Source organism: Perca flavescens, chromosome 7, assembly GCF_004354835.1.
Source record: "Perca flavescens isolate YP-PL-M2 chromosome 7, PFLA_1.0, whole genome shotgun sequence".
Classification (NCBI taxonomy): Eukaryota; Metazoa; Chordata; class Actinopteri; order Perciformes; family Percidae; genus Perca; species Perca flavescens.
In genome coordinates, this window is record NC_041337.1 from 7,259,109 (window position 1) to 7,281,285 (window position 22,177).

General features: G+C 39.4%; 3 protein-coding genes across 3 annotated transcripts in view; all 3 read right to left on the reverse strand.

The window, feature by feature from the left end:
• pfkfb1 (6-phosphofructo-2-kinase/fructose-2,6-biphosphatase 1) overlaps nucleotides 1-7,303 on the reverse strand; it is a 97,179-nt gene extending 89,876 nt beyond the window's left edge. Inside the window, exons 1-2 of the mRNA XM_028583535.1 lie at nucleotides 7,143-7,303; nucleotides 6,111-6,254 (exon numbers count right to left, since the gene is read on the reverse strand). The gene's annotated coding sequence lies outside the window, so the exon portion shown is untranslated. The remainder of the gene's footprint in view (nucleotides 1-6,110; nucleotides 6,255-7,142) is intronic.
• Nucleotides 7,304-10,299: 2,996 nt separating this feature from the next.
• LOC114559099 (P2Y purinoceptor 1-like) lies at nucleotides 10,300-11,589 on the reverse strand. The gene has a single exon (XM_028583543.1). It carries the CDS (start codon nucleotides 11,555-11,557, stop codon nucleotides 10,583-10,585), a length of 975 nt encoding a protein of 324 aa, XP_028439344.1. The 5' UTR covers nucleotides 11,558-11,589; the 3' UTR covers nucleotides 10,300-10,582.
• Nucleotides 11,590-15,321: 3,732 nt separating this feature from the next.
• On the reverse strand, nucleotides 15,322-16,507 carry LOC114559101 (P2Y purinoceptor 1-like). The gene has a single exon (XM_028583545.1). The coding sequence runs from the start codon at nucleotides 16,463-16,465 to the stop codon at nucleotides 15,500-15,502; it is 966 nt and encodes a 321-aa protein (XP_028439346.1). The 5' UTR covers nucleotides 16,466-16,507; the 3' UTR covers nucleotides 15,322-15,499.
• Nucleotides 16,508-22,177: the final 5,670 nt, after the last annotated feature.

Here is a 22,177-nt window from a genome sequence, read left to right on the forward strand (position 1 = left end):
GAAGGGAAAAAAAAAGTTGCTAAGGGGTCTGAAAAGTTTCAAAATCTAGTGCCAAAGTGGCTGCCCTGCCCCCGCTGCTGTACAGGCTCGTACAAAAGTGTGACATCTTTTGCGAATGCGGGATCTTTAAAATACACACATACACAGAGGTTCCTCGATACATACTGTAGTTAGATGTTTTTTAGAACTTTTTTTTTCCTTTTTTTTTTTTTTTTAAAAGGTAAACACATTTTTATACATACACAACACAGAATTATACTTATATGTAAACCTAATTCTTTAACATTTATATTACTTTATTCATACTCTGTATCGACGACTGTTTGGGTACGGGATAGTTCCGGCACTGCCAGAAGTTCCCCCGATGTCCCTCACTTTCCGTTTTCTTTGTGTTAACTTTAAACTCTGGTCGCATCGAACAACATTAACCGGAACCTCTGAGCAACGTTACAGACTGAAAATTAAAAGTTTTAATGAAAATATATACTAATATATATTGTGAGCTGAACTTGGTAACGTTATCACTGTCATTGTGTCACGAGCCAAAGCATTAAGAGATTGTTGTAGCAACCAACGTTAACAACTTAGATTAATATAGCGCATTTTATTACACCCAAGGACACTTTACACAGTTACAGGGGGACACATGAAAAGAAAATAGTAGGTAGTGTTTCCCATACCAGTGTTTCCCACAGATTAGAAAGCAATTTGTGGCAGACGGGTGGGGGGGAAATACTTGTTTTGTCATGGAGACAGACGCTGTGTGCACGGAGGGGAGGGGCTGTGTGTGTATGTGAGAGAGACACGTGAGAGACGGAGAACAGCAGGGAAAGGAAGTGCATCTTAACAAATACACTGCATGTTTTAAATAGCGTTAAAAGATAATCTGAACGCTCCGCTGTATAGCGCTGATGGGAGTCAGACTGTACCAGACTCTCCAGGTGACCATGCTGCTCTGGGGACCGGCGGCGCAGCGAGAAACCGCTGCTGTTGGACGCAGAGCTCTCCGTCAGCAGGAGCTCCGACTGCTGTCTGTTCTGCTCAAAGTTGTATTTCACACTATGATGGTTAGATCTGCATTCATAACACTATTGTATTATTGTACAAATGAGCTACAACAGTAATAGCAGTTACCTTATGTAAGACTACTACATTTTTCAACTGAGGAGCAAAACGTGCTCCTTGGGAAAAAGATACGGTTATGTCCTGTTCATACTAATCAAATGAACTGGACTTCGTTGTCAGCTGCGAAAGCCCCCTTCCTTACTGCATTATGTACCATTTAAAATTTGTAATTGTTACTTGAAGAATTTTGTATTTTCCTTGACATAAATAAAGATGTTTTCACCATAAATTTGTGCCTTAAAATGTATCAGAATGCAGGAAATTAAGTTTTTGACGCTCAAAATTTCCTGGGGGAGGACCGTCAGAACCCCGCTTCATATGTGTCCCCTAAGGCCAATTCTGAGCCAGGAAAAACCCTATTAACATGTTATTAGTAATGTAAGACGCCTAACGTTAGCTAGTAAGGATATAACATTAGCACAAGTTATCAGCTGCGTTGTCGAGGTTACCATGCTGTAACGTTAGTCAATATCGACTTATGTGTAACCGACACAAAACAATCCCCACTAGGGTAATTGGGCAAGTTGCAAACATTTTGTTTTCAATTTTGTTCATGTTCAAGTGTTCAAGTTAAAAAATTTTGGTTTATTTTTTTGTCTTGCATGCAGAAGGTCACAAAGAAGTGAACAGCATGTGGCTGTTAAACTGAATTACAACTTGTGGTACCTTTTGTTTTGTCAAAGAGAAGTTTTTGTTGTTTGTTGAAAGATTACATTGTGTGCTGTAACTGGCCCTGCACCCTTATAGCCTTGATGATGGGACTGTGGGCAGTTTGTCCATTTCAGCTGTTATATAGTTGCCAAAAATATTTGCAGTACAATTAATATAAGAATACTGCACCTCTTTCCGCATGTGGACCCCCCACCCCCGGGTCAGCTACCACCGCAAATAGAATCTAATTCTGTGGGAAACACTGGTTGGCCAACACAAACACGGACTAAAAGGAATAAAACGTTTGCGCTAAATTTATATTTGGAATTGTCATCCATGCTTCCCTTTACATAAATAAAGATATTTCCAGCATGAACTGATGGAGAAAAAAGGTAGAAATTAGGTGCATAAAATTCACCAGAATGCAGGAAATATCATATCATATCATATGTGATCCCACAAATGGAAACAAAACTTTTGCCTTTGGGTTGCCTGGCAAGCTGTGAATAAGCCAAATGTTTGTGCCATCTAACCAATATCAACAAACTGGGCAAGCAAATGGCCGTTTTTGTGATCTGCTCTGCGTGCATTGCGTTCAGTTTATTTTAATGGGTCAGGACTAAGCCCAAAACCTCATCAAGTCCTAGAAACGCCCCTGACCATTACTAAAAAACTACTACTAAAATTAACAAAAAACTTTGAGAAGTCCATAACAGTCAACAACTAGCTAATGGCAACGCATTACAGCTACTGGTGCAAGGCTCTGCAGGATTTAATGATTCAACACAGTGTGCCAGATGGCTTCACTAGTGCACAGGTCCTGAAGAACGCCTCATTGTCATTCTTGGTGCAATACAGACTGAAAGGCATTGTGAGCAGTCTTCGATATTGTGCAGGAATGAAAAACAACTATATCATCATCATCAATAAGTAGTAAATAATCCATACTATTATAAGGCTTAGTTGCAGCAACCAAGCTGAATAAATGTTAAATCAATGTGAGCATCAAAACTAACTAAATTACTTTTCCCCAGATCTAATGATTGTTGTTCTTTAGCAAGTTTAGTCTTTAAGCTTTTTGAGTGTTGTTTATTTATTATCTGCTCTAGGTTTTCCAAAGATTTAGACACAGATATGGTAATTAAAATGTAACATTTTATGAGGGATGACCCCTTAAACCTCTGTCAAATATGTGCACCTAAGTCTTCCACAAACCTAGGGAAAACGAGGTTAATCCTATGTGATATGAGGACTCACACACAGCTGGCAAAACAGTTAAAGTCCTTCTTACATTACTCAATAATAAAAGTCATAATCTTTAAGAAGTAAAAAGTTTTGGAATCATTGTGAAAACAAAACTTTCTAGATGTTGCATTTTGCGTGTTACTTTGGCCAGGTCATCATCAAAAAAGCGAATTAGTAAAATCATTAGTTTGTCCATGTCATTAGTTGCTTCATGTACATTTATTAAAAACTTTGCATTGTTTAGCTTTTCATATAGCTAGACGTCTAAACTCTGGGACAATGCCGTTTTGTTTAAAAAACTGCCATGCTGATTCCAAACAGACAGCTTTGTCAAGGCAGTTTGGGCTTCAGATAGCTTTTACACAGTGGCCATCATTAATGACAAATCGTGTTCCGCTATTAACGTGCACACACGTATTGTTTGTATCACAGTCGGTCAGTGAAAGCAGTCGCAGTGGTAGCCATCATTGCCGGTAATGTACTCGTATGACAGAGTGCACGGACCAAAGCTTTGTGAGTAGCATCTACTGACTAGCAAGCACTTTCTTATCGCTGCTGCCGTACAGTATCTTCCTTGAACATGCGCTGCAGAAGCAAGCACCCGGCTCCCTCAAAAATGAGGCACCAAGTGCTAAACGGCTTCCCGTCTTCACCCGTTTCCTCGTGTGTGTGTGTGTGTGTGTGTGTGTGTGTGTGTGTGTGTGTGTGTGTGTGTGTGTGTGTGTGTGTGTGTGCTAGTAAAGAGAGAGAATGGGAGAAGGAAGTTTGTGTGAGGTGGACGTGGTCACCACAGACCCAAATCTTCTCAGCTGTTGCTACTGTCATATGCTGCACTCTCTCTTCATGTGGCACATTATGTTTGGCACATTGTATGGGTCACTTCTTATATCATAACAAGGTAATACAATGTGTAATCAAGTGATGACTGATTAACAGTAATGTAAATGCTCAATGCCCTAATACCTGTTGATACTACAACAATGCAAAGCATAGGTTCTTAACCTTGCAGTTTTGCACATATCATGTAAGACTCGATTTCTCCATTTCTTTAAAAGTCTCTAGAAAGTGCAGAAAGTAAAAATATTAAACCACATGCAAGTTCCCAATTTTTATTTTTCCTCACGGCCGAATGCCCGAGATCCGGCATGGTGCCGGAATACTTTAAGCCCTGTACTATTAATCCAGGCTAAAGTGAATGAAAGTATTAGTAAGAATTGAAAGTAAGAATGCATGCATGGTGCTTTCTCTTAATTCCAGGTTGTGGTCGACTAGCGGGGCCTGCTTGTTTGTTTGATAAATTGATCAACATTGATTGTGATTGGTGGTTTGCTGTGCATGCAGAACCTGCATGTCACACACTAGCAACAAACTGTGTGTACACGGTCCGTCTGTGGCTGCAGGACCTGGAGCTCACTGCCAGTTTGACTGTTATAAAGTGTTTAGATAATTAAAAAGTATTTATTTAGAAGTGGGCTGGCTCGTTAGTTAGCTAACGCTAGCTTGCTATTCTACCAATTTTCATGACACACACACAACAGAGTTGTCTCTCATCTGGTGATAGAAACCCTGCTTTCCGTGTTCTGTTCGCTCAGAGCTCAACAGCCTGAGTCCACAGGTACAAATTAGTTTTGCACCAAATGTATCGCCAAATGTGTGCAGATTCGCCACTTTGTGATACAAGAGAGCACATATGTGAAGTTGCAGTGACAGATTCGAGAGGAGTAAATGTTGCATTACAAGTTTTGCAGCTGTCATTATGTTCATGTAAATATCAATCTACACATTTGTGAATATTTTTTCTGTGACTTCACATTTAGAAAACAGGTGTGTGAACGTATTCTACAAGCTCACATTTTGCACCATATTTATCTTCATATACCTGTCTTAAAGGGGAAGGCTCGGCCAGTAACAATCATGTGAAAGGAGAACGGTGAAAGTTTACTTTTCTATCAAGCAGCAAAAAAGTTTTAGCGCCAAAAACACAACGTCTTCGCGTATGCGCACATTGCAATGCAGACGATGAAACAAAATATCGTGCAGCCCTATTATGTATCACAACTGCAGTACGATGCGGTGGATAAAATTCTAAATACAACATTTTGTAGCCTATGGACTAGGGCTGGGCGAAATGGCCTAAAAATAAAATCCCAGATTTTTTCACAAAAAATTTAAATTGATTTTTTCCCCCCCTACTTAAACTCAATCTGCAGATGACAAAGAAATTGTTCAAAACAAGTTTTAACTTTATTTTGTAGAGTGTTTTCTCTACCATTGTTTTGTTTTTTTGGATGACAAAATTATATTATTATGCTATATATTCAACAACAACAAAACGGATGCGTGAGCTAAAGCTGTTTTCACACATAGGCCTACAGGTAATTCACTTCTCGTTCCTTGCTAAAAGTTCAAATCATTTTAACGTTATTGCGCAACCTTGGCCCTATTTTCACCTGTTGCTGAGTAACGTACATTAACATCCCATGGTCTCTTGAACGTAGCATACCTGTAGCAAGCTCCTTCGTAGTAACTAGCGGAGCTACGGGAGCCCAGAGGGGAGCCCCGGCAGATGTTAAGGAGAAAACCGATTTTCATTTAAACAAATCCACGTTAACTACACATTTGAGTTAATCGATAAAATAAATAATTTAACGCCCACCCCTACTATATACTACTTATTTATTTTTTGCAACTATTTACATCAGAATTTTAAAAAGAGCAAGGGCGGTAACAGAGGCATCCTTTTTGTGTAACAGAGAAATAATGGCTGTGTTTCAATTTCTTCTACACGCACCTTTAAAATGGAAGCTGATTCTGAGACAGCACTATACATTTCATTCTGAAACAATAACTTACACAACTTCAACAATACCTCATTTACCAAATGTCAATATTGAACTAAGGGTCCCACACTCTCACACAACCACATCCTTACCTTGCAAATAAAACATAATGTCATTCAAAATAACATAATAAGATGCAGGTCTGAGTCGTGGCTTGGGAGTGTGGTGGCCTACAACCAATGGCTGATTCACCTGCTAGTGCAGCAAACTACCAAAATAAACACACATTTAATATTGGCTGGTACTCACAAATCCATGGCATGTCTGAAGCATTGGCAGAGGAAAGATGCAGAATGGGAGAGGATGGCAGCAACAGTTCAGACCAAAGCTGCAGCACGAGAGAGACCTCTACTCCTCAAAAGGGTCCATGGAGAGTTTTATGGTCCTCTTTATCTAAGGAGTACAAAATGTCTCCTCAATCACTTCAATCAACCAAAAGCTCACGTGCTAGAGTTAGTTTAATGTTTAGCTTAGCTAACACCATGACAAAATGTAAAATGTAACTACTGGTGAGTACATCTACTTAAGTAATTTACTTAATGTACTTTGTTTGAGAAATTGGGGGGAAAAATGTTTTTAATCCCAATTCCTGCATTTCTACATACATTTAGGGACTATGATGATACAAAATCCAGGAAACAATTAAGTTGATCATAATGATAACTTTACCAGTATACTGGTAAGTACATTTACTTAAGTTAAGAGACACACAAACGGGGTTCTTGAAAAGTGTGTGGGGGGGGGGGACATGTCCCCCCTGTCCACAGTGGAAATTACACCCTAGGTGCTACTATACTTCTACTGTACTACATTTTGGAGGCAAATATTGTGCTTTTCACCCCACTACATTTATTTCACAGGTTTAGATGCAGATTTAGATTATTAATACAACAAATGAATAAATAATGATATATCGTTACAAGTTAAAGGGGAATTTTGGTATTTTCAACCTTGACCCTATGTTTCTATGGCTTTTCAATGGAAGTGACTAAGTTAATGTGAATATGAAAGAATGCAGGACTTTTACTTGTAACAAAGCATTTTTACGCTATAGCATTGGTACTTTTACCAGTAAAATAACTTTTACCAGTAAAATAACTGAGTACTTCTTCCACCACTGGCTAACACACCTATAATACACGCATGTAACACACAACAGGCTGCTGTCCATAGCCGCTGCCACACTATGCTAACGTCGCTAGCATGCTAACGCGCTAATTAGCATACATTTATTCAAACCACATCGAATTGGTAGTATTAAAAATGCACACATGTATTTACCTTTCATATATTGCAACAAGTTACCAACAGGTCGTTCTAACTCTGCGCTGACCGAAGTGAGCAACATATTTAGTAATATTTGCCGACATTAGTGAGGTTTATATGGCTACGTTTGATTAGCCTGCGGTTCTAGCCTGCGCCCTCTGACCTCTACAACCCGCCCCTCTACATTTACAATGACGGGTGATTGGGCTGAACCATAGACAGTATATAAGAAGGGCTGAACGATTATGACAACAAATACAAAGAAATGTCATGACAGAAAACCTTAAACCTTGAGATAACCACATTGCTTTTTATGAACTTGTTTTAATAAGTGGTGGAAGAAGTAGTATAAGTGAGATATTTTACTCAGCCTAAGTAAACTAATAACTTGTATTACTGTAAGTAGCCTACTAATGCATAGGCCTACTGCATTCAAAATGTTATTAAAAATAGCCCACAAAAGTATTAACATCAAAATATATCAATATTTGGCACCAACCCATTACCCATGAGCATAAAAAAGCACTGAGTCACCAATCACACCCAAAAGACAATGTATCTTTTAAGAATGAGGATAAATATTCAATCTGAAAACCCTATTTGGAACAAAAATAAAATCAATAGGGAATGTTCTACGCCTTGGTGACAGATACAACAATCAATTGTTAACATTTGAATTCACATGGACACCACACAAAACTGAAATCCCCCCAATAATTAACTGTAAGTCAGATAATTCAACATTCCTTTAATTAACAGAGCATGAAAGAATGATAATGTTTATATAAAAACAAGACTACAAAAACAATGAAAAAAAAATCTTCCTTCTAAACTGAATAGCACAAATATAAACGTAACATATATGTGGCAATAGAAAGAAAATAATGACATATACAGTAAAATGTTTTAACATGTTCTATAACCTACATCTGTGATTTGTGCCATTGGCACATCAGTAGAGTTAGTTGGAGGCGGACGGCTGAACATCTGACGAGCTTGCTGGAGCAGCTGTCTGAGCTGAGCAGGAATATCTTCATTTCCATGGAGGTAAACCAGAGGGTTGAGAACACTGTTCAGACACACAAGGCCACGACATATCTGATGAGCAATGTAGACTCCATTAGACCATTCACGGCATATATTCTGTCTTTGCAGAACTCTTGACCAGAGGTTTAGGTTCTTCAGTACATGATAGGGGATGTAACAAACAGAGAAGAGAAGAATCACGATGAACAACAACTTCAAACTTCTCTGTTTCAGTACCTTGTCAGTGGTATTTGTGCGGCAGAGAACGACAATCACATGTCCATAGCAGCCCAGTGTGATGAGCAATGGGATACAAAACCCAGTGAATGTCCATCCAAGGCTGTATTTAATGTAATCATCCACATAGATGTCAGAGGTGGTATCAAAGCATTTCTCAGTGTTGTTTCCAAATGTTTTGCTGTAGAACATGTCTGGAAGACTTTGAACGCTGACTAAAAACCAAACCATGACTGAGATCCCCACAGATTGAGTCAGAGTTAATCTTCCCATCACTCTCATTGGATGGACAATAGCCAGGTACCTGTACACACTTATACAAGTAAGGAACCCGATGCTGCCATATAAATTCAGGTTGAAGCAGAATCGTGTTATCTTGCAGAATGCATCTTTAAAGATCCACTTTCTCTCCACAAAGTAGTACACCACCAAAAAGGGGAGTGTGAACAGGTACAGAATATCAGCAAGTCCGAGATTGAGAACAAAAACATTGATGATCTTTAGTTTCTTCCAGTTGTGCAGCAAAGACTTCAATCCCCATCCATTAGCTACCAGACCAATGATGAAGACTAAGATGTAAACAGGAGGCAGGAATCGGCCTGTAAACTCAAAGCTGATGTGATGACAAGAGGTGTTGTTCATTCTGTCTCCCTAAAAGCAGCAAATACTTTGAAGCAAGTGCGCTATGGTGCAGAGAACAGTTAAAGTGAATAAGAAAATATGTCTTTAGAGGTCATATCCTGTGGAATTTGCATTATTCTTAGAATCTTACCACCTACTCGTCTTGGTAAGAGGAGTAGGTGCAATGATAAAATGGAAAGATATGGTGCCCAAAAGGAACTGGGGCAATTTATTTTTTTAAATCGCTTCCTCTAGAAGTTCCGTTATTCTCAGAATCTTTCTCAGAATGATTCACGATTAAACTGAACATTTAAATGTGGTCTTCCAAGACGGGTAGATCCAATGATAAAATTAAAATAAAAAATTAAAACTAGTTTGTTAATACAAGTGGGACTGAACCTAACCATTGAAAAGTAGTGTTAACATTTCACTTATCATATGGTGCTATTAACCACCACCACAACAGAATTAATGTGGTATGTTCCTGTACTGTCTTGTTGTATTTAACTCATCTCAAGACATTTTCTTTAAGACTAGTCTTCCTTTAAAGTGATATTGTAAATTGTTGCATGTTTTATGGTTTATCTGTAAATGAAATAAATAGGATGCACCAATGCCATGCACATGTACTACTCATAATCATAAAATTACACCGATACTACCACACCCTATACCACCTCATAGCATCGTGACATTAACTTCTCCGTCGAGCAGGTAGGCTATAGGCGGTGGAAGAGGAGTAGTTCCAGGCGCTTAGAGATTTTTTGGCTGTAAATATAACAGAGGCTCTTACCCAATACATAGTGAATATTGACAACAATTCATTTAGGAAGATCCACCGGAAGTCCTTCATTTTCTGCCGGATGTCCGTCACCTTCTTCTTTCTTTGTGTTGGAATTCTAAAGTCTGGTGAATTTATGAGGACTATGGTTAACTGCTCCTCAGATCTCTGTTGGGTAAACCCAGACAGCTAGCTAGACAACATTTGGTCTAACTCTTGTTTATGGTATCTTATCTTTTCCTGATTTGTAATCACCATCATTAAATTTGTTGTAAAATACTGTTTTCCTCAACCCATGATTTATCAAAATGATTACTATTTCCACAAAGTAAGATCACTATAGTTGGAGGGACTTTGCACAGCTATGCTGATAGCTGTTAATCTGTGTTGTTTACACATTGTGCTTGATCATACTAATATTGACACATGAATCTGCTGCTATTCTTTTAGTTATTCTTCCTTTCCATTTGTGCCTTTGATGTGCAGTTGCAGTCAGTGAAGCTCATACAGTTTGCATCCTGTTTATTTTTACACGTTCACACTATGAACTTCCTGTTTCAATCCAAAGAAATCATGCATAGCACTGAGCCCCCGATCACAAAACACGGTCCTGTTCTCTCAGCAAACCTTTCTGAAAGTGAACAGTGACATTTTCAAATAATAATAATAATTAATTAATTTCCTTATTTTAATCTGAGCCTTTTTGAGCATGTTAATAGCAATATGACCATGACATAGATAAAATCCTTGACCCACAACAAGATAATGCAATACAATAATTCAATTTCATTCACATATTAGACAATTCGACCAGTGGAACTTGACTAGGGGTGAGACGCATGACAGCTTTACGAGCTTGCTGGAGCAAGTGTCTGAGCTGAGCAGGAATATCTTCATTTCCATGGAAATAAACCAGAGGGTTGAGAGCACTGTTCAGACACACAAGGCCACGACTTATCTGACGAGCAATGTAGACTCCATTAGACCATTCACGGCATATCTTCTGTCTTTGCAGAACTCTTGACCAGAGGTTGAGGTTCTTCAGTACATGATAGGGGATGTAACAAACAGAGAAGAGAAGAATCACGATGAACAACAACTTCAAGCATCTCTGTTTCAGTACCTTGTCAGTGGTATTTGTGCGGCAGAGAACGACAATCACATGTCCATAGCAGCCCAGTGTGATGAGCAATGGGATACAAAACCCAGTGAATGTCCATCCAAGGCTGTATTTCAGGTAATCATCCACATAGATGTGAGAGGTGGTATCGAAACATTGCTCAGTGTTGTTTTGAGATGTTTTGCTGTAGAACATGTCTGGAAGACTTTGAACGCTGACTAAAAACCAAACCATGACTGAGATCCCCACAGAGTGAGTGACAGTTATTCTTCCCATCACTCTCATTGGATGGACAATAGCCAGGTACCTGTACACACTTATACAAGTAAGGAACCCAATGCTGCCATATAAATTCAGGTTGAAGCAGAATCGTGTTATCTTGCAGAATGCGTCTCCAAAGATCCACTTGCTCTCCACAAAGTAGTACACCACCAAAAAGGGGAGTGTGAGCAGGTACAGAATATCAGCAAGTCCGAGATTGAAAACAAACACATTAACGATGCCCAGTTTCTTCCATTTCTGCAGCAAAGACTTCAATCCCCATCCATTAGCTACCAGACCAATGATGAAGACTAAGATGTAAACAGGAGGCAGGAATCTGCCTGTAAAGTCAAAGCTGATACCTTGACAAGATCCGTTCGTCATTGTCTTCTGGACAGTTAGTACAGTTCCTTCTCTTGCTGGGTGTGAGATAGAATAGACAGAAACAGAATCAAAGCATCTGTGGTTCAGAGAAGACTTCCTTCCTGTTCTATGACTCAGTATGGCATATGTTTGAATTCCTGCACGTCCAGGAAACAACATGGGTTAGCTGGTTTGTCAGATCAAATTAAAAGTCATCTAAGGGAATACATGCTGAGCCCAAGTAACAGCTTCCACTACAGTTACAGGTTTATATGTGCTTGTGCTGCCTTACATGTAGATTTTCTTTCCTTTTCTGATGCCTCTGACAAAACCTTATGAGAAATAGAAACTGAATGTTTAGCTCTATTTAGTAACCATGTCTTTAATTAGCACCATTTCTAACGTGAAAGTTTTAAACATTTAGGGCAGGAGCTTCAACGTTTTTTAAGCCAGGGACCCCTTAACTGAAAGAGAGACGGAGCAGGGACCCCCTACTCCATATATTGTATAAAATGAAGTTGCATATTAAACTGGGCCTACAATAACGTATAGGGCGGCCTAAAGCCTTTTATAAATACCTTTTTTTTTGTTGCATATGAATACTAAGCTATTAAAATAATAATTGTTGCCATGATTTTACAAATCATGTTTTAATGTTAAACATACATGTGAATCCTTAAGGATTAACTATATCTGTAGTTAGCTATAGTGACTACCTTACCTATAGGCCAGTAAGCCTATCATCAGTGGGGTTTTATATTTGCTAATAGTATGTTGGATTCATATTAAGACATTTTAATTTTTGAAGAAAACTTTCAAAAATTAACAGTAATTTGGAGGACCCCCTGCAGTGACTCTGAGGACCCCCTAGGGGTCCCGGACCCCCTGTTGAAGATCTCTGATTTAGGGTGTGCCTATTATATTTCTGTGTCATGAAGCCCTAAGAAGTAGCCAGCTTGTAGTTATTCAGATAAATGATATCAAGATAAAGAGGTTTTTACAGAAATAAAATGAAATGTTTACACTTTATAGTTTGCCGTTTGTGTATTAGAGACACACTTTATGCTTGCGGGTAACCTATTACAATGAAAAGAGGTGTCAGATTTCTTTTTCTACAAACATTATTGTATTTGGTTAGAAACTGTAGTTTTGCCACACCCTGTGGTAAGGTACTTTCTGTTGCAGCTGCTCAACAGTGAGCTGATGGTATCTTGGTACTGTATGTTATCAGTAATATTACAGGGACTGTTTATTATAATCCTCTTGTAATATCCTATTGTAAACAAAATCATTTGAAAGAAATAAAGCTATTGCAATGCCCTCATCCCAAGCAGTAGATTATTTTGTCCACAAGATGTCAGGATGTCAATGATGATCTTCAGTTTCTTCCAGTTGTGCAGCAAAGACTTCAATCCCCATCCATTAGCTACCAGACCAATGATGAAGACTAAGATGTAAACAGGAGGCAGGAATCGGCCTGTAAAGTCAAATCTGATACCTTGACAAGATGCGTTAGTCATTGTCTTCTGGACAGTTAGTACAGCTCCTTCTCTTGCTGGGTGTGAATAGATAGAAATAATATAAAAGCATCTGTTGTTCAGAGAAGACTTCCTGTTCTTTGACTCAGTATGACATACATTTGAATTCCTGCACGTGCTGGTATCCAGGAAACAACACGGGTTGCCTGGTTTGTCTGATAAAATTAAAAGTCATCTAAGGGAATCCATGCTGAGCCCAAGCATGACCAATGATGAAGACTAAGGGCGCTGACACACTAACCTGATAATCGGCCATTGGACAGTCTGGTGAGGTCGGTGGCTCAAGTCTGTTCAGTGTGTTCCGTGCTGTCGTCCGCCGGAGGGGCCGTTGGCCTTTATTTTGGCCGACCTGACATGTTCAGTCGGAGGCAGGGCAGTCGGGACTCACCCGGAAATGGCGAGCGGAATGAGCGTGACTAGAGTCTCTCAAAATCTGACGAAAATCTTCTAAACTGACCTTTTTTGATCTGAAATGAAGACAGATTCAGCAACTGCATGGCCTATTTCTCGCTTAAAATGTTTTCAGAAACATGTTTCAGTGAACTATTTTAGTACAATATGAGATCGTATTCTAAACAGGCCACCATGACAGTCTGGCTTTGAATTTCCGGAGAAAACAAACCCATGTGACGCGTTCGTCCAATCAGCTGCCGGTTTTCATTTTTTGGGGCGACAATACAGATTAGCGCCGCCTGCTGTTATGGAGACGTATTACGTCTCGTCTCTTTGGTGTGTTCTGTGGCACTTTTTGGACCAACTCTGGGAGACTGATCAGTCCGACTGGCTTTCCTGCCGACAGTCGTCCGTCTGGTTGGTGTGTAACTGCTTTAAGATGTAAACACGAGGCAGGAATTGGCCTGTAAACTCAAAGCTGATGCGATGAAAAGAGTTGTTCTTCATTCTGTCTCACTAAAAGCAGCAAATACTTTGAAGCAAGTACGCTATGGTGCAGAGAACGGTTAAAATGAATGAGGAAATATGTCTTTAGAGGTCATTTCCTGTGAAATTTGCATTATTTTTAGACTCTTAACACCTGCAATGATAAAATGCAATGACAAAATGGTAAGGTGCCCACTGGGGCAATTCATTTTTAAAATTCACTTACTGTAGAAGTCCTGTTTTTCTCAGAAGCTTATTATGATTCACTATTAAACCAAACATTTAAATGTGGTCTTCACAGACGGGTAGATCCAATAATAAAATTAAAATTCAAAATTAAAACTAGTTTGTTAATACAAGTGGGACTGAACCTAACCATTAAAAAGTAGTGTTGACATTACACTTTTCAGATGGTGCTATTAACCAGTACCACAACAGAATTAATTTGGTGTGTTCATGTGCTGTCTTGTTGTATTTAACTCATCTCAAGACATTTTCTTTAAGACTAGTCTTCCTTTCAAGTGATATTGTAAGTTGTTGCATGTTTTATGGTTTATCTCTAAATTAAATAAATGGGATGCACCGATGCCAGTGTCGGGTATTGGTCCAATGCCGTGTGCATGTATTACTCATAATCATAAAATTACACCGATACTACCACACCCTATACCACCTCATAGCATCGTGACATTAACTTCTCCATCAAGCAGGTAGGCTATAGGCGGTGGAAGAGGAGCAGTTCCAGCCGTTTAGAGATTTTTTGGCTGTAAATATAACAAAGGCTCTTACCCAATACATAGTGAATATTGACAACAATTCATTTAGGAAGATCCAGCGGAAGTCTTTCATTTTCAGCCGGATATCCGTGACCTTACTCTTTCTTTGTGTTGGAATTCTAAACTTTGGTGGATTTATGAGGACTATGGTTAACTGCTCCTCAGATCTCTGTTGGGTAAACCCAGACAGCTAGCTAGACAACATTTGGTCTAACTCTTGTTTATGGTATCTTATCTTTTCCTGATTTGTAATCACCATCATTAAATTTGTTGTACAATACTGTTTTCCTCAAACCATTATTTATCAAAATGATTACTATTTCCACAAAGTAAGATCACTATAGTTGGAGGGATTTTGCACAGCTATGCTGATAGCTGTTAATCTGTGTTGTTTTCCCATTGTGCTTGATCATATTAATATTGACACATGAATCTGCCGCTATTCTTTTCATTATTCTTCCTTTGCTACCCTTTAATGTGCAGTTGCAGTCAGTGAAGCTCATACAGTTTGCATCCTGTTTATTTTTACACATTCACACTATGAACTTCCTGTTTCAATCCAAAGAGATAATGCATAGCACTGAGCCCCCGATCACAAAACACGGTCCTGTTCTCTCATCAAACCTTTCTGAAAGTGAACAGTGACATTTTCAAATAATAATAATAATAAATTAATTTCCTTTCTTTTTGAGCGTGTTAATAGCAATATCACCATAACATAGATAACAACCTTGACCCAGAACAAGATGATGCAATACAATAATTCAATTTCATTCACACACCAGTGGAACTTGACTAGGGGTGAGACGCATGACAGCTTTACGAGCTTGCTGGAGCAGCTGTCTGAGCTGAGCAGGAATATCTTCATTTCCATGGAGGTAAACCAGAGGGTTGAGAGCACTGTTCAGACACACAAGGCCACGACTTATCTGACGAGCAATGTAGACTCCATTAGACCATTCACGGCATATCTTCTGATTTTGCAGAACTCTTGACCAGAGGTTGAGGCTCTTCAGTACATGATAGGGGATGTAACAAACAGAGAAGAGAAGAATCACGATGAACAACAACTTCAAGCATCTCTGTTTCAGTACCTTGTCAGTGATATTTGTGCGGCAGAGAACGACAATCACATGTCCATAGCAGCCCAGTGTGATGAGCAATGGGATACAAAACCCAGTGAATGTCCATCCAAGGCTGTATTTAATGTAATCATCCACATAGATGTCAGAGGTGGTATCGAAGCATTGCTCAGTGTTGTTTTGAGATGTTTTGCTGTAGAACATGTCTGGAAGACTTTGAACGCTGACTAAAAACCAAACCATGACTGAGATCCCCACAGAGTGAGTGACAGTTATTCTTCCCATCACTCTCATTGGATGGACAATAGCCAGGTACCTGTACACACTTATACAAGTAAGGAACCCAATGCTGCCATATAAATTCAGGTTGAAGCAGAATCGTGTTATCTTGCAGAATGCGTCTCCAAAGATCCACTTTCTCTCCACAAAGTGGTACACCACCAAAAAGGGGAGTGTGAGCAGGTATAGAATATCAGCAAGTCCGAGATTGAGAACAAACACATTAACGATGCCCAGTTTCTTCCATTTCTGCAGCAAAGACTTCAATCCCCATCCATTAGCTACCAGACCAATGATGAAGACTAAGATGTAAACAGGAGGCAGGAATCTGCCTGTAAAGTCAAATCTGATATCTTGACAAGATCCGTTCGTCATTGTCTTCTGGACAGTTAGTACAGCTCCTTCTCTTGCTGGGTGTGAGATAGAATAGACAGAAACAGAGTCAAAGCATCTGTGGTTCAGAGAATATTTCCTGTTTTATGCCTCACCCTTGACATACGTTTGAGTTCCTGCACTTGCTGGTATCCAGGAAACAACACGGGTTGGTTGGTTTGTCAGATTCTTTTTAATTGAAAATATAAAATTAAAAGTCATCTAAGGGAATCCATGTTGAGCCCAAGTAACACCTTACACTATAATTACAGGTTTATATGTGCTTGTGCTGCCTTACATGCAGATTTTATTTCCTTTTTTGACGCCTCTGACAAAACCTTATGAGAAATGGAAAATCTATTTAGTAACCTATGCCTTTAGTTAGCACCATTTCTAATGTGAGAGTTTTAAACATTTAGGGTATGCCTATTATATTTCTGTGTCATGAAGTCATAATAAGTAGCCAGCTTGTAGTTATTTAGATAAATTATATCAAGATAAAGGCAAGGCAAGGCAAGGCAAGGCAAGGCAGCTTTATTTATATAGCACATTTCAGCAACAGGGCAATTCAAAGTGCTTTACATAAAACATTAAAGAGCAGTTAGAAAACAATTAAAAAACAATAATAAACAAATTAAAAACATTAAAAGACAAGAATACAATTGATAGTGCAGTATAAGAATAAAAGTTACAGTGCAATATAAAAAATTAAAGTTAATAAAATAGATTATTTAAAGAAAAGCAACATCAAAAAGATAGGTCTTTAGCTTAGATTTAAAAGAACTGAGAGTTGCAGTGGACCTACAGGTTTTTGGGAGTTTGTTCCAGATATGTGGAGCATAAAAACTGAACGCTGCTTCCCCCTGTTTAGTTCTGACTCTGGGGACAACAAGTAGACCTGTCCCAGACCACCTGAGAGGTCTAGGTGGGTCATAATGTAGTAGCAGATCAGAAATGTATTTTGGCCCTAAACCGTTTAGTGATTTATAAACCAGTAAAAGTATTTTGAAATCAATTCTTTGAGGCACTGGAAGCCAGTGTAGAGACTTCAGTACTGGAGTGATGTGATCCACTTTCTTGGTTTTAGTGAGGACTCGAGCAGCAGCGTTCTGAATCAGCTGAAGCTGTCTGATTGATTTTTTAGGGAGACCTGTAAAGACACCGTTACAGTAGTCAAGTCTACTGAAGATAAAAGCATGGACAAGTTTTTCCAGATCCTGCTGAGACATAAGCCCTTTAACCCTTGATATATTTTTAAGGTGATAATAGGCTGATTTTTTAATTATGTTAATGTGGCTTTTAAAATTTAGGTCTGAGTCCATGACTACACCAAGATTTCTTGCTTTGTCTGTTGTTTTTAACATTGTCGTTTGAAGCTTAAAAATGGAAGGTTTGATATTGGCCTATAGTTGCTCATTAGTGTCGTGTCTAGGTTGTTCTTTTTTAGGAGTGGCTTGATGACTGCAGTTTTCAGGGCCTGTGGGAAGATACCTGAGAGCAGAGATGTGTTTACAATCTGTAGAAGATCAGAAGCCAAACAATTCGAAACATTTTTGAAAACACCCGTTGGTAGAATATCAAGGCAACAGGAGGAGGTTTTCAGATGTTGTATAATGTCCTCCAGGTTTTTAAGGTTGATCGTATGAAATTGTGTCATGTTGGAATTTGTTTTGCGTGCACACTGTGACAACACATATCCTGTACTTGATATGGAAGCACTGACTGTTTGTCTAATTTTCTGAATTTTGTCTGTGAAGAAGGAGGCAAAGTCATTGCAAGCCTTGGTAGACAACAGTTCAGATGCTATTGGTACTGGAGGGTTTGTTAATCTATTAACAGTAGCAAACAAAGCACGTGAATTATTATTGTTTCTGGCAATAACGTCAGAGAAAAAGGACCGTCTTGCATTCCTTAGTTCCATATTATAAATGTGAAGTCTCTCTTTATAAGTGTTATAATGGACCTGGAGATTAGATTTTCGCCAACTGCGTTCAGCTTTTCGACACTCTCTTTTTTCTGTTCTCACAACTATAAAATTTCTCCATGGAGGTCTTTCCTTACCAGAGACAGCTTTGACCTTAGTGGGAGCAATAGCATCAATAACATTCGTAATTTTACAGTTGAAATTATCTACAAGCTCAGTGACTGAGGCCCCAGTGAGGGCGGGTGTAGAGGAGAAAAGCTGAATGAATGATTCACTGGTGTTTTCACTGATATACCGTTTTCTGATTAACTTTGTTTGAACACTTTTGGGCAGAGAGATAGTGCCGTTAAAGAAAACACAGGAATGATCAGAGAGAGCAACATCAGTCACCACAACCTTGGAAATGTTCAGACCCTTGGAGATAAACAAGTCCAGAGTGTGCCCCTTATTGTGTGTGGGCTGTGTCACATGCTGAGTCGCTCCATAGCTCTCAAAAACACAACACAGTTCTTTGGTCCCTCGGTCCTGGGGGTTGTCAACATGAATGTTGAAATCACCAGCAATAATTACACGGTCAAAGTTAATACAGATTATAGACAACAGTTCAGTAAAGTCTTCAAAGAAGTTTGCACAGTATTTAGGTGGCCTGTAGATATTTAGAAGTAGAGCTTGAGGGGAGGATCTTAGCTGAAGAGCCACATATTCAAAAGAAGCAACATTTTCGTAAGATATTTGCGTACATTGGAATGAGTCATTAAACAAAATGGCGACTCCACCTCCTTTCTTATTCACTCTATTCTCACTCATAAAACTGAAGTTAGGGGGGGCTGACTCAATGAGAACAGCAGCACTGTTATTATGGTCCAACCAGGTATCAGTTAAAAACATAAAATCAAGATTGTGGTTGATAATAAAATCATTGATTAAAAATGATTTTCCTGCCAAAGACCTAACGTTTAGTAGTGCTAGTGTTAGTGCGTTTTCATTTTTTGGGACAGACTGTGGCTGACGAGGAATGGATGCTAAATTTGCAAAGTTTGCAGTTACGTGCTTATTCACCATTCTTTTTTGATTACCTATCACAACATAAATTGTGGAAGAATCTAATACGTAGGGCCCAGGCTTGTCTTGGCTGCTAGGCATGCAGCCTGGACCCGGCCCATATCAGTTAATGCTTACTGCATTTTACACACAAGCATCCTTATCAGTTTGGGGAGAAGGAGTTAACTGCCGTCCTTGAGGGGGCAGAGGTACCTGGCGTTTTACGATGGGAGAAGGAAGGGGGGCATACTTGGTTCCAGCATTTACCAGCTGCTTGATCTGGTCAGTGAACTCCAACATGGGGATGGGGGAAAGAGGGGAGAGCGATGTATCCTTAAAGAGGTCCTCAAAGCTTTCGTGGTTGTCAAAGGGGTTTGAGGAGTGTTGGACGGGTGAGAAGGGGGGTTGAGATTTCTCATCTCCGGTCTTTGGTCTCCCATGGTCAAATCTTTGCTCAGGTGGGGACTGTGGTGGCTCACTGCCGCACTTTGTTGTGTCTTCCTCTTGTTTTGGTTCATCTTGTCTCGTGTCCTTGGCCAAGGGAGCAGATGTGTGGTGCAGAAAGTAAAGTATGCTAGAGGTGAACAGCTTTACTCCTGGCTTGTTAAGGAATAGTCCATCTGCTTTAAAAAGATGTCTGCAGCCACAGAAAATGTTAAAATTGTCAATGAACTGCATAGAATGGTTGTTGGTACATGCAGTTGAAAGCCATCTGTTCAGTGCCAACAGTCTGTCGAAACTCTCAGCTCCTCCTCTGACTGGCGGTATAGGGCCACTGACAAACACCTTTGCGTTTAGGGAGCTGACTGTGTTCAGCAGATTCATAAAGTCACGATTCAGCACTTCAAACTTTTGCTTTACAACATCATTTGACCCTATATGCAGTATAATGTTCTTCACAGTTGGGTGTGCTGCTACGATATCTGGGATTCTTTGGGCCAAGTCAGACACCATGTCTTTGGGAAAACAGAGTATTTTGGTGTTTTTACTGCTTTTTATATCTTTCACAGCAGAGTCACCCACAATCAGAGTTTGGGGCCCAGTCATTAGCTTTCCCTGTAGCTTTTTACTTTTAGAATTGCTCTCAGTCCTTACCCTGCTGTGTGACGATGAGACGTAATCCAGGTCATGTCCAGGGTCCTGCAACAGAGGAGCAAATCTGTTCTTCACCTGCACACTCAGTTGTTGGGGAGGCATTTTGTTGCTGATTTTCCCTTTTGCAGCTGTCCACGACCGTGTCCTGCTAAGTACAGGGGTTGAAGAGGCGCTCTGCTTGGGTGATAATGCAGGCCAGCCGGTCGTATCACAAATCTCAGGGCGCTGTGTCCTGCCCGTTAGTCGTCCTCCCATTTCCCAGGAAAATGATTTACTCTTAGGCTTTGCACCAAAAGAGTTCCAGGGAGGACTGCCACTTGTTGATTTATTATCCATTCCACAGCCCTCCTGTTTCTTTGTGGTCTTGCTGGTGCTAGTTAGCCGTGTGTTAGCATGCTTTTGTCCATTGTTTTGGGTCACTGGTAAAGTGGTGTCATTTCCACATGTCACTTCCATATTTACTTCTAACCGGTAAATTTTGGTTTCCAGAACTGCAATCTTCTGAAGGAGTTTGTAGTAGTCCTCTATGGAGAAGGGTGGCATCTTGTTGCTAATTAGCTTTAGCTACAGTCACTTTAGGACAGGCTTGAGCTATTGGTATGCCACGCTCACGCAGATTTTTTTTTAAATATGACAATAGCCTACTATGTCTACAAAAAATGTATAGTCCAGTGATTTATAAGTATCCAAGAGCCGCTGCTCATAGTTTCTCTCAGAGGAAAAGCAAGATTATCAGCAGAAATATGCAAGCAGAAGCAGGAGCAAGCAATAGAGCGTCTGCACTGTAAGAAGCAGGAAGTGAAGAGTGTTTTACAGAAATAAAATAAAATGTTTACACTTCATAGTTTGTCAGATTTCTTTCTCTACAAATGTTATGGTATTTGGTTAGAAACTGTAAGGTTTGCCACATCCTGTGGTAAGGTACTTTCTGTTGCAGCTGCTTAACAGTGAGCTGATGGTATCTTAGTACCGTATGTTATCGGTAATATTCAGAGGTGTCAAAAGTATTCACATTCATTACTTAAATAGAAGTATAGATACTAGATTTTGAAAAGATTTCTGTAGAAGTTGAAGTATCAACACAAGCTTGTTACTCAAGTAAAAGTGTAAAAGTACTGATTTCAAACCTACTTAAAGTATAAAAGTAAAAGTAATGTAAGGGGATAAAAATGCCATTAAGGACAAAAGCTTAGCCAGCCCCACAGGGGCCTATAGTGCACTACCCCACCTCCACAAAAAAAGGAAGCACCTTGTTCAATTGTATTTGTTTGTTCTTTATGTTCAAAAATATAAAAGTATAAAAAGTTGAGCTAAAAAAAAAAGAGCACAAGGCGACATTAAAGAACAGCTTGTGTATTGCTAAGGCCACAGGGTCAAAATTAAATTAAATGATTTATTAAAAATGTAATAACAATAACTTATAACAATAATTATTTCAGGCTGTGTTCTTCAGACAACGGCAGCTACAGTCTGGAGTTACAATCCTCTCCAGTCAAATACAGACACACTTTTACACCGTTTAGCTGTAAGAATTTTAACCGTGTTTACTCCAGCTGCTAGCTAACGGTTGGCTAACGTTACCTGCTGTCGAGTGTTGTATTAACTAGCGTCCCATGTAGCAATGTTTCAGTTGCCTCTAACGCAGTTTTCGGAGC

What these genes read in the sequence shown, in the direction of transcription:
- LOC114559099 (XM_028583543.1), bottom strand. Translation starts at nt 11,557, where the DNA reads ATGACGAACGGATCTTGTCAAGGTATCAGCTTTGACTTTACAGGCAGA.
- LOC114559101 (XM_028583545.1), bottom strand. Translation starts at nt 16,465, where the DNA reads ATGACGAACGGATCTTGTCAAGATATCAGATTTGACTTTACAGGCAGA.